Below are 12,812 nucleotides of genomic sequence, written 5' to 3' on the forward strand. Positions count from 1 at the left end.
AAATGCTGCCATACAGTATAATGTCCCATAGTGACCCCTCCACATACAGTATAATGTCCCATAGTGACCCCTCCACATACAGTATAATGTCCCATAGTGACCCCTCCACATACAGTATAATGTCCCATAGTGACCCCTCCACATACAGTATAATGTCCTATAGTGACAACTACTTTGAAAATCCACATATAGCAAAGATAGTGGTGACTCCTCACCTGGGCGGTTCCCTGTAGGAATGTCCTCCTCACACTCCTCATCACCACTCACATAGGGCTCTTCCTTTATTCTCATAGATATAGCATTAATGTCGCTCAGAGTTTTATCCGGATGGAAAATCTGTGAAACAAATAATGTAAAAGTCACCGGACAAATGGGGAAGTCACAGAGAATGTTCTAGATCATTAATCCGCATGAAGATGAAAGATGTCCTGACAGTAGCTGCAGGTCTGTGAGAAGCTGGATAAACATATTAGATGGCGGGTCAATGACACCGCCCATGTATATAACCATATAATACTGCTGGATACAACAAGACTGACCACAAGGACTTCACAGCTCGTCTACACATCTTAGGGAATATCTCCATCTACCTGATCATCCTGTGGAAGAAGAGGACTGGGACATCTCTCCGGTGTTGTCCTCTTACTGGATCTACCTGTAGGAAACACAGACAGGGACTGAATTCATTCTGTACATACAAATAATGGAAGTCCATGTGTATATAGTCCTGTCTATTACCTGCTGATGTGAGGGGCTGGTGGTCCTCCATCATCACCTCCTTGTACAGATCCTTATGTCCTTCTAAATACTCCCACTCCTCCATGGAGAAATAGACAGTGACATCCTGACACCTTATAGGAACCTGACAACACAATGATACAGTCATCACCCCGACCCCTCCAGTTACTGTATAATGTCCCAGCATTCCCAGCAGTGTCACCTCTCCAGTCAGCAGCTCCAGCATCTTGTTGGTGAGTTCTAGGATCTTCTGTCCATTGATCTCCTCCTGTATCAGGAGGTGAGGTGGAGGTCCCGGGATTGGGCTCAGGGTTCCTCCATATCCTTCATACACAGGAGTCTGACAGCGCCCACTAGAGTTCTTCTTCACTACTGTGTAATCCTGGTTATGGGGAGACACATTAATAAATCTCACTACATACATGTCCAGAGTCCATCACCTCTCCACTCCTATCATCTGTTATTACTATCGATAAGAATGATGTAATGATGACATCATCAGAATCTCTCACCTCTCCAGTAAGCTGGTAGATGATCTCTAGGGTGAGATTTAATAGACTTTCCGCCATCTTGTTCCCGTCTCTTTCCATCCTTGATGGATCAATCAGGAATATTCTCTTATATAGAAGATACTGAGAGGATTCTATATTGTAGGAACCTGAATGGAGAGACGATGAGACAATGTACAAACCTCACAAGATCCCATGTAATAAATAGGATTAGTATAAGGGGGGCTTCCGGTTCAGGCTCTAGTATGTGAAGATACATGGCACATTCCTCCTTAGTCTCTTCTCCTCCACTAACCTGTAATGTAGAAAGAGCTCCCTACACCGGGGAGACAAACCTAGGCTGGTACAGGACATATATATGAAGCGGTGTCTGCTGAGGGGTGAGAAGAAATTATCCATAGGTGAGAAGGAGACCAAAGATACCGAAAAGTAAATAAAAAATACATCTGGTCCCACAGAAAAAGAGGCCTAATGCAGCCCCCGCCATAAAAATGTTACTGGTTTCAGAATATAGACATAAGAATTTTTTTTCCCTATAATTGCAACAATCAATAGAATATCGATAACTTATCGTTTTGGCTGCACAGTGAACACCATAAAAATAAAAGCCACAAAAAAAAACAGTTTTTTTCTAACTTCACCACATTCAGTACAATGTATGGAACATTAAATGGTTCCATTATGAAGTAAAGTCTGTTCTGCAAAAATGAAGCCCCCCCATATGGATCAGTGTATGGAAAAATGAAAAAGTTATGGCTGTTAGAAGGTGAAGAGTAAAAAAATTTAAATTGAAAAACAAAAAGTGGCTGTGGCGGGAAAGGGTTAAAGCTCAGGCTCAGCATACAGCAAGACAAGAAGAAATGATTTAGTAAGTTCTTTCTAGTGTAGAAGTAATAAAACCTAAACCCTGTATAAATGTGGTATCAGTGTAACCGTAGCGACCTATAGAATAAAGCCATCATGTGATTTATACTGTAGGGCAGTGATGGCGAGCCCACTCTGCTGGCACACGTGCAGTCGCCCAGATGACGTAAGTCATCAGCGCCCGCAGTGAACTGGAGAGAGGATGCCCAGCGGCTCTTCAGTAAGCATATTTGTGTGTGTACTGTCTGGGGAGGGGGCTACTGTGGACCATTTCATGCTTTGTGGGAGGGGGCTACTGTAGACCATTACATGGGGAGGGGTCTATTGTGGAGCATACAGGTATAATCCTTTGTGGGGGCCACTGCGGGGCAGATTGTACTGTGTGTGAGGGCCACTGCGGGGCAGATTGTACTGTGTGTGGGGGCCATTGTGGGGCAGATTGTACTGTGTGTGAGGGCCACTGTGGGGCAGATTGTACTGTGTGTGAGGGCCACTGCGGGGCAGATTGTACTGTGTGTGAGGGCCACTGCGGGGCAGATTGTACTGTGTGTGGGGGCCACTGTGGGGCAGATTGTACTGTGTGTGAGGGCCACTGTGGGGCAGATTGTACTGTGTGTGGGGGCCATTGTGGGGCAGATTGTACTGTGTGTGAGGGCCACTGTGGGGCAGATTGTACTGTGTGTGGGGGCCATTGTGGGGCAGATTGTACTGTGTGTGAGGGCCACTGGGGGGCAGATTGTACTGTGTGTGAGGGCCACTGTGGGGCAGATTGTACTGTGTGTGAGGGCCACTGCGGGGCAGATTGTACTGTGTGGGGGCCACTGTGGGGCAGATTGTACTGTGTGTGAGGGCCACTGCGGGGCAGATCGTACTGTGTGTGGGGGCCACTGTGGGGCAGATTGTACTGTGTGTGGGGGCCACTGCGGGGCAGATCGTACTGTGTGTGGGGGCCACTGTGGGGCAGATTGTACTGTGTGTGGGGGCCACTGTGGGGCAGATTGTACTGTCTGGGGTCCCCTCACTATTTATCACTCAGTATCTGTTTTATAGCAGACGTGATATTGGTACAGGCTGTAATAACATTGCATGGTAACTATAAAACAGATCATGTGTGATGTAAATAGTGTTCAAAAGTACCACATGCAGAGACCTTCACCTTCAGTACAAGCTCTGTAAAGCCCCAGTCACACGACTGTAATTTGTGGGTCAATAACTGTCCGCAATTGTGGATCCTCAGCGTTTTAAGGTTAAATTGCCGTGTTGGCACTCCGCGATAATTTAGTGGGTTTTGGGCTGCAGTTTGGGCACTCAGTCTCAAAAAGGTTCGCCATCACTACCGTAGGGTGAAGGTCCCGACTACTATTTACCTCTATGGGAGGAATGGAAACAGCCCAGAACAACCTCAGACGGCAAAAGACACAAATATTGTCATCTCAGCCATGGAAGGAACAGCCGAGTCCTGAGACAACGAGAATCCTGCCAGGACTGAGAGCGACCACCGTATATATACCTCCTCCTGTACAGTAACCGTGGTGACAGGACCTGTGATGATGTCACATGTGGGAGGAGTCAGGGAGTCACATGATCAGGTCCTGCTGTTATAGCTTCATCTGCTTAGTAGATGCTAAATCTTAGTGAGCTAAAGGACCTGTGATGATGTCACATGTGTGGGAGGAGTCACAGAATCACATGATCAGATATTAGAGGTGTCTGCGTGTATGTAGTGGAGCTGTGTGTGTGATGTGTATGTAGTGGAGGTGTGTGTGTGTGTGTGTGTGTGTGTGTGATGTGTATGTAGTGGAGCTGTGTGTGTGTGATGTGTATGTAGTGGAGCTGTGTGTGTACCAGAGCAGTCTGTGTGTGATGTGCATGTAAGTAGTGCTGTAATATCTGTGTATAGTAGAGTTGTGTATGTGTAATGTCCATGTAATACGGTAGTATCTCTGTAATGTGCATCTGACAGTGTGATGTCCTTGTATCACAGGGGTAGGGAACCTTTGGCTCTCCAGCTGCTGTGAAACTACAACTCCCAGCATGCTCCATTCACTTCCATGGGAGTTCCCAGAACAGCAGAGCCAGTATGCATGCTGGGAGTTGTAGTTTTGCAACAGCTGGAGAGCCGTACGTTCCCTACCCCTGTTGTATCAGGACTGTGTGTATAATTTAAATGTAGCAGAGCTGTGTGTGCTCTCTGCAGCTGTCATTTATTCTGCACATAGAATTATCCATTGTTCCTTATATCTTTAACCCTTTCCTGCCGCAGGCATTTTCAATTTCCATTTTTGACTCCTCATATTCCAAACCCCATAACTTTTTTTTTATTTTTCTCCTCACAGAGCCAAATGAGCTCTTAGGGGGCATTCACACTACCGTTGGTGTCCGCTCAGCAGTGTCCATGGCTATTGTCCGTACAAGATATTAGCAACAGACACTCGCTGGTCAGTTTGCAATCTCGATTCATTTCAGTGGGATTTTATCTTTTGTCCTTTAGTGTCCGTTAAAGCCTGTGCAGCTTTCTGCACCATATTATAGGCGCTGCTTCACAGACTCTGGGGCACTTAGATTTTTCTCTCTAGCCTCCCTCGTTGCGGAGTTCTGCGTCCTGCTATTTCTTTTTTTTATGTAGATCGTGAGTCCCATATAGGGATCACAATGTACATTTTTCTTTTTTCCCATCATTATGTCTTTGTAGAATGGGAAGAAATACATGCAAACACGGGGAGAATATACAAACTCCTTGCAGATGTTGTTCCTGGCGGGATTCTAACCCCGAAATCCAGTGATGCAAGGCTGTAGTGCTAACCACTAAGCCCGTTATTTCTGGCTCCCTGTATATTAATTAAGCCCCTAACTGTCCGAAGGCTTAAAATGATATGTGGCCACACATCCTGCCATGCACACCAGTTCATTTGCACTTGACAAAGGGCATTGTCGCCCGAAACGTGTTGTATTAACTTGAACTAATAAAGAGGTTTGAAATCCATCTATCAGGTTGGTCCCCTGACATATCATTTCACACCACTGGTGACAAGGGACCTGCTGCTCACGTCCACCCAGGGACGAACCCACTGTAATCGGTTCTGAGGCGCAGTTGGTAGTTGTGAATTCTTCAGGTGAGCGCGAAATTAACCCTTATTGTGGCTCACGCTCACCTAACAATACTACACCATATACGGCTCGGTGCTGTTCCTCTTTTGTTTTCACTGTCAGAAGGATGTTTCTGACAGTGAAGGGAGCAGCAACGTCATTCTCGTCAGTCTGACACTGTCCAATTAGCAGAGGACAGTGTCAGAGCAGCTTCAGCAGCGTGATCTCGCGACTTCTGGCAAGATCACGCACTTCTCTCTTTACGGGACTTAGAAGTAGAGCTGGAGGAGTGACTTTGCTCCTCTGGCTCTTCTTCCCAGTCCCATAAATCAAGATCATGCTGTTGAAGCTGCTCTGACATTGTCCTCTGCTAATTGGACAGTGTCAGAATGACATCGCTGCTCCCTTCACTGTCAGAAACGCCCTTCTGACAGTGAAGGGCTTCATTAACATACAGGGCACCAGAAATAACGGCGCTCAGAACTCCACAACAAGGGGGCTAGAGACAAAATTCAAAGTGCCCCAGAGTCTGTGCAGCAGCATACAGTGTTGGCCAAAAGTATTGGCACCCCTGCAATTCTGTCAGATAATACTCATTTTCTTCCAGAAAATTATTGCAAGCACAAATTCTTTGGTATTATTATCTTCATTCAATTTGTCTTCAATGGAAAACCACAAAAAGAATTGTCAAAAAGCCAAATTGGATATAATTCTACACCCAACATAAAAAAGGGGGTGGACAAAGTATTGGCACTGTTTGAAAAATCATAAGATAAGATATTCCTTTAATAGTCCCACAATGGGGAAATTTCAGTGATACAGTTTCATAGATGGTACAGTAGTATATAACAAGAGAGAAACACATAGAAGCTCATGGCAGATAGAGAAATCGTATGAATCATAGCAACTAAAATGATAGAAACACAGACACACTGCAGGATCATTTAGCATCATCATGTGATGCTTCTCTAATTTGTGTAATTAACAGCACCTGTTACTTACATGAGGCACCTAACAGGTGGTGGCAATAACTAAATCACACTTGCACCCAGTTGAAATGGATTAAAGTTGACTCAACCTCTGTCCTGTGTCCTTGTGTGACCACATTGAGCATGGAGAAAAGAAAGAAGACCAAATAACTGTCTGAGGACTTGAGAAGCAAAATTGTGAGGAAGCATGAGCAATCTCAAGGCTACAAGTCTATCTCCAAAGACCTGAATGTTCCTGTGTCCACTGTGCGCAGTGTCATCAAGAAGTTTAAAGCCCATGGCACTGTGGCTAACCTCCCTAGATGTGGACGGAAAAGAAAAATTGACGAGAGATTTCAACGCAAGATTGTGCGGATGGTGGATAAAGAACCTCGACTAACATCCAAACAAGTTCAAGCTTCCCTGCAGTCCGAGGGTACAACAGTGTCACCCCGTACTATCCGTCGGCATCTGAATGAGAAGGGACTGTATGGTAGGAGACCCAGGAAGACTCCACTTCTTACCCAGAGACAGGCTGGAGTTTGCCAAAACTTACCTGAGAAAGCCAAAAACGTTCTGGAAGAATGTTCTCTGGTCAGATGAGACAAAAGTAGGAAAAGGCCTCAACATAGAGTTTACAGGAAAAAAAAGAGGTCTTCAAAGAAAAGAACATGGTCCCTACAGTCAAACATGGCGGAGGTTCCCTGATGTTTTGGGGTTGCTTTGCTGCCTCTGGCACTGGACTGCTTGACCGTGTGCATGGCATTATGAAGTCTGAAGACTACCAACACATTGTGCAGCATAATGTAGGGCCCAGTGTGAGAGAGCTGGGTCTCCCTCAGAGGTCATGGGTCTTCCAGCAGGACAATGACCCAAAACACACTTCAAAAAGCACTAGAAAATAGTTTGAGAGAAAGCACTGGAGACTTGTAAAGTGGCAGCAATGAGTCCAGCCCTGAATCCCATAGAACACCTGTGGGGGAGGAGAGATCTCTTGATGGCAGTTTGGAGAAGGCCCCCTTCACATCTCAGGGACCTGGAGCAGTTTGCCAAAGAAGAATGGTCTAAAATTCCAGCAGAGCCTTGTAAGAAACTCATTGCTGGTTACCGGAAGCGGTTGTGCGCAGTTATTGTGTCTAAAGGTTGTGCTACCAAGTATTAGGCTGAGGGGCCAATACTTCTGTCCGGCCCATTTTTGGAGTTTTGTGTAAAATGATCAATGATGTGACTTTTTTCATTCTCTTTTGTGTTTTTTCATTGCAAGCAAAATAAATGAAGATATTACCAAAGAGTTTGTGCTTGAAATCATTTTCTGGAAGAAACTGAGTAATATCTGACAGAATTGCAGGGGGGCCAATACTTTTGGCCAACACTGTATATAACATGGTGCAGAAAGCTGCACAGGCTTGGGATGGTGAAAGGTCCTCTTTAACATTGAGGTCTATGGGCAATGGACATATTACAGACAGTAACTGATAAGTAACTGTCCGTTTATGTCCGTTATGATAGGTGTCCTTTTTTTTTTTTTTTTTTTTTAAACGGACACCTTCTGAACGGAATCCAACAGTAGTGTGAACCCTACCTTTATGTTTGCAGAATAACCTGTACTTCATAATGGTTTCGTGTATTATTCTGTAGGATGTACTGGGAAGCTGGCACATAATTCAGAACAGGGGGGAATGGCTCAGTCTTCCTCTGCAAAACCTTATATTGTGACTCTGAAATCAGCGCTATAAGGTCTCATTATTGGCTGTCAGGTGATACCCAAAGCCGCTGACATCGCACAGCACATGTGATTCCTCTCCTCTCTATTAAGAACGGCCACAAACAAGGAGATGCGATTCCAGTCTTACAGTTGTATTTTATTCTTGTTCTCAATGTCATTAAATAAGTTCAGGAAGAAAAGTAACCACAATGGCTACACATTGGTGGACACTGTAGGTGTGGAGAGGCCACGTTTTATATGAGTTAGTTCATGGCGTCTTAGAGATGACTTATTGCAAAAAGACTTTCCACATGCACATGAATATGGCTTCTCTCCTGTGTGAACTCTCACATGTCTATTAAGTTGTGATTTATCTGTAAAACATTTCTCACATTCTGGGCATGGAAATTTATTCTCCCCCGTGTGAAGTCTCTGATGTTTAAGAAGATCACTTTTATAGGTAAAACTTTTTTCACATTCTGAGCAAGAAAACGGCCTCTCTCCTGTGTGAACTCTCTGATGTGTAACTAGAAGTGATTTAGAGATAAAAAGTTTTCCACATTCTGAACATGAATATGGCTTCGCCCCTGTGTGAATTCTCTGATGTCTAACAAGATGTGACTTCTCAGTAAAACACTTCCCACATTCTAAACATGAATATGGCTTCTCTCCTGTGTGAATTTTTTGATGGTCGACAAGATGTTGTTTCTGTGTAAAACTCTTACCACATTCTGAGCAGGAAAATGGTCTCTCTCCTGTGTGCATTCTCAAGTGTGTATCAAGATATGCTTTAGAAGTGAAACATTTCTCACATTCTGAACATGAATATGGCTTCTCTCCTGTATGCATTCTCAAGTGTCTATTAAGTTCTGATTTATAAATAAAACTAGAGATGAGCGAACACTAAAATGTTCGAGGTTCGAAATTCGATTCGAACAGCCGCTCAATGTTCGTGTGTTCGAACGGGTTTCGAACCCCATTATAGTCTATGGGGAACAGATACTCGTTAAGGGGGAAACCCAAATCCGTGTCTGGAGGGTCACCAAGTCCACTATGACACCCCAGGAAATGATGCCAACACCTCTGGAATGACACTGGGACAGCAGGGGAAGCATGTCTGGGGGCATCTAACACACCAAAGACCCTCTATTACCCCAACATCACTGCCTAACAACTACACACTTTCCACATTCAAAAAAACCTCTATCAAAGTGGGAAAATACCTGGAAACCTTCTTTACTCCCCAAATGGATGGACACAAACCCCAATTTAAGCTCAACAAACAGTAACAACCACCCCTTTAAATCACGTTCCCCATGACAACCACAAATGGAATAGGCAATGGGAATTCCAAAAGCCCTCACCCTTAACTGTCATTTTGAGTGTGTGTGTGTGTGTGTGTGTGTGTGTGTGATGTGGTAAGACCTTCCAAAATTCACTTTTCTAGCCCTTAACATGAGCCCTTCCAAACAAAGTTACATGACCTTAAGCTGAGCTACCAGCAGAGATTGAGGCCCTTGGCATGAGTAGAGCCTTGCACCAGCAGTGTTTTTGGCACTTAGGGTGAGTTGAGCCTTGTACCAGCGTGTGTCCCTTAACATCAGGCGGGCCCTAAGTTCTGCGCTTTGCACAAAAGTTCCACATTAACTAGGCTGAATGGTACAAAGATTAGTAGGCCCGAGAACCAGGAACAGGTCTTGCAATGGCTGTCGGATAACGCTTAAAGCACATTGTCCACCAGCCAGTCAGCCTCTACCTCCTCTTACCCAACAGTCTTGTCCTCCTTCCACCCAAAATTCCCAATCTTCCCAGAACAATAACCCCAACTGTCCCTGCTCCCCAGAGCTGTTCTCCCTTCCTTTGACTGTACCGCAACCTGCCCCTCCATTTCGCGATTCCACGGACCTAACAGACGAGTATCTGTGTCCAGATGCTCAAACACTAGAGTCTCCTCCATTCCATCTCCGGTCGATTTGGTGGCGGATGACCAGCAACCCACCCTCATCGACGACGATGAGACGCAGTTGCTGTCAGGGCAGCCAGTTGACATGCGCATTGTGCAGGAGGAGGAGGCGAGACAGGAGTTGGAAGAGGAGGTGGTGGACGACGAGGACACCGACCCCACCTGGACAAGGCGGATGTCAAGCTGGGAAAGTAGTGTGGATGTTGAGGCAGGTGCAGCACCAAAAAGGGTAGCTAGAGGCAGAGACATGTCCAGAGGCAGAGGTCAGCTGCTTTGCCGAAGCCAGGCCAGACCCGGAATGTCCGAAGATGTTCCCTTTTGTACCCAGCCCAGAAAAACTCCCCCATCGAGGGCACGTTTCTTGAAGGTGTAGAGTTTTTTCAAGGAATGCGCCGAGGACAGATATAGTGTCGTCTACACAATTTGCCTCTCGAAATCGAGTAGGGGCCCTGAGAAGAGCAACCTGTCCACCACTTCAATGCACCGTCATTTGGAATCCAAGCAATGGAATCAGTGGCAGGCAGCAACGGCAGGACAAACGTCGCCCGCCGTTCATGCCACTGCCTCTGCTCACAGTGCTGGCGATGCACTCCAGAGGACGAGCCAGGACATCACTTCATCTGCCTCCGCCACTTTGTTGACTTCTCCCTCATCCTCCCCTGTTTCTGTCTTATCTCCTTCTCCTGCACCATCAAAGGCACCATCAGGCGCTTCTTTACAACAACCCACCATCTCTCAGACATTGGAGCGCCGGCAGAAATACACTGCTAACCACCCACCCACGCAAGCCTAGAACGCCAACATCGCTAAACTGCTGGCCCAGGAGAGGTTGGCGTTCCGGCTTGTTGAAACTCCCGCCTTCCCGGACCTGATGGCAACTGTGGCACCTCACTATGCCGTCCCTAGCCGTCTCAACTTCTCCCGGTGTGGCGTCCCCGCCTTGCACCAGCACGTGTCACTCAACATCAGGTGGGCCCTTAGTTCCGCGCTTTGCTGCAAGGTCCACTTGACCACCGACACTTGGACAAGCGCCTGTGGTCAGGGATGCTGCAGTGCTTATCTTTAATGACAGGCAGGGTGAATGTGGTGGAGTCTGTTCCCCGGGTGCAAACTGGGGTGGCCTATCTCCTCTCCCAGGCCAAAATTCATGGCAGGAGTAGACTGAAACCCTATGACGCTGCAACCTCCACCACAGCTACTAGCGGCAAACGCTAAAACACTGGTGTGTGGAGACGTCAGCAGGCGGTGCTGAAGCTCATCAGCTTGGGGGACAGACAGCACAGTGCCTCCGAGGTCAGGGATGCCATCCTGGCTGAGATGGCATTTTTTTTTCCCTGCTACACCTGGGGCCTGGCATTTTTACGCCTGTGATAATGGCTGGAACCTGGTAGCGGCTCTGGAGCTTGCCAGCCTCCAACACGTTCCATGTTTGGCCCACGTCTAACCTAGTGGTGCAAAGTTTTTTAAAAACATACCCAAATGTACCGAAGCTACTGTTGAAAATGCGGCGCTTGTGCGCCCACTTTTGCAAGTGCACAGGAGTCGCTGCTAGCCTAAAAACACTCTAGCAAGGCCTACATCTGTCCAAACACAGGCTGTTGTCCGTCATTCACACACGCTGAAACCCTACAATACCATATCTTGAGCAGGGTGTGTGAGCTGCACAGACCTTTGATGGAGTTCCATCTACAAAACCCAAGGGTTCCTCAAAGTCAGCAACCAAAGTTTCTGCACCATGAGTTTCCAGGGGTGGCAGAGTTATGGCTAGGGGAAGAGGCATGGATAGGGATGATGTCTAGGGGCAAAAGCAGTGTGGATGTGGAGGCAAGCTAAGCAGGAAAAACTGGGGGTACAAGCTAAGGCATGGACTGGGGTGATGTCTAGGGGCAAAAGCAGTGTGGATGTGGAGGCAAGCTAAGCAGGAAAAACTGGGGATACAAGCTAAGGCATGGACTGGGGTGATGTCTAGGGGCAAAAGCAGTGTGGATGTGGAGGCAAGCTAAGCAGGAAAAACTGGGGGTACAAGCTAAGGCATGGACTGGGGTGATGTCTAGGGGCAAAAGCAGTGTGGATGTGGAGGCAAGCTAAGCAGGAAAAACTGGGGGTACAAGCTAAGGCATGGACTGGGGTGATGTCTAGGGGCAAAAGCAGTGTGGATGTGGAGGCAAGCTAAGCAGGAAAAACTGGGGGTACAAGCTAAGGCATGGACTGGGGTGATGTCTAGGGGCAAAAGCAGTGTGGATGTGGAGGCAAGCTAAGCAGGAAAAACTGGGGGTACAAGCTAAGGCATGGACTGGGGTGATGTCTAGGGGCAAAAGCAGTGTGGATGTGGAGGCAAGCAAAGCAGGGAAAATGGTGGCTAGAGGCAAAGGGATGTCCATAGGCAGCAAGGGCAAAGATGCAAAACTCTCCCGTTTCAAGAATTTTCCTGACTTGTTTCCCCACAAAACATTCCTGGGAGGAGGGCTGAAACACCACCCTCCTCCTCCTCCGCTGTTAGATTTACCCCAGCTACGAGCTGAAAACGCTGCAACACTGGTGTGGGGAGACGTCAGCAGGCTGGGCTGAAGCTCATCAGCTTGGGAGACGGACAGCACACTGCCTCTGAGGTCAGGGATGCCATCCTGGATGAGATGGCAATTTGTTTATCCCCGCTGCCCCTGGGGCCAGGTTTTTTAGCTTGTTGGAGGGCTCTGGAGCTTGCCAGCCTCCAACACGTTCCATGCCTGGCCCACATGTTCAATGTAGTGGTGCAATGATTTTTAAAAACATACCCCAAATTAGCTGAGCTAAGGGTGAAAGTGCGGCACTTGGACACCCACTTTCCCAAGTCTACAGTACCTGGAGCTAGCCGCAATACACTCCAGCAAGGCCTACATCTGCCTGAAGCACCTACTGTTGTGCGAGGTCACCACACGCTCTAACCCTAGATACCGTATGTTCAGCAGGGTGTGTGAGCAGCAGAGACCTTTGATGGA

General features: G+C 47.0%; 1 protein-coding gene and 1 pseudogene across 1 annotated transcript; both read right to left on the reverse strand.

Annotated features, from left to right (window-relative positions):
- LOC142189633 (uncharacterized) overlaps window positions 1-12,812 on the reverse strand; it is a 637,493-nt pseudogene that overhangs the window by 597,827 nt on the left and 26,854 nt on the right.
- Window positions 8,085-8,733, reverse strand: LOC142195246 (uncharacterized). Its single transcript, XM_075264902.1, has one exon. The coding sequence runs from the start codon at window positions 8,718-8,720 to the stop codon at window positions 8,085-8,087; it is 636 nt and encodes a 211-aa protein (XP_075121003.1). The 5' UTR covers window positions 8,721-8,733.

The sequence above is a fragment of the Leptodactylus fuscus genome, chromosome 1 (genome assembly GCF_031893055.1).
Source record: "Leptodactylus fuscus isolate aLepFus1 chromosome 1, aLepFus1.hap2, whole genome shotgun sequence".
Classification (NCBI taxonomy): domain Eukaryota; kingdom Metazoa; phylum Chordata; class Amphibia; order Anura; family Leptodactylidae; genus Leptodactylus; species Leptodactylus fuscus.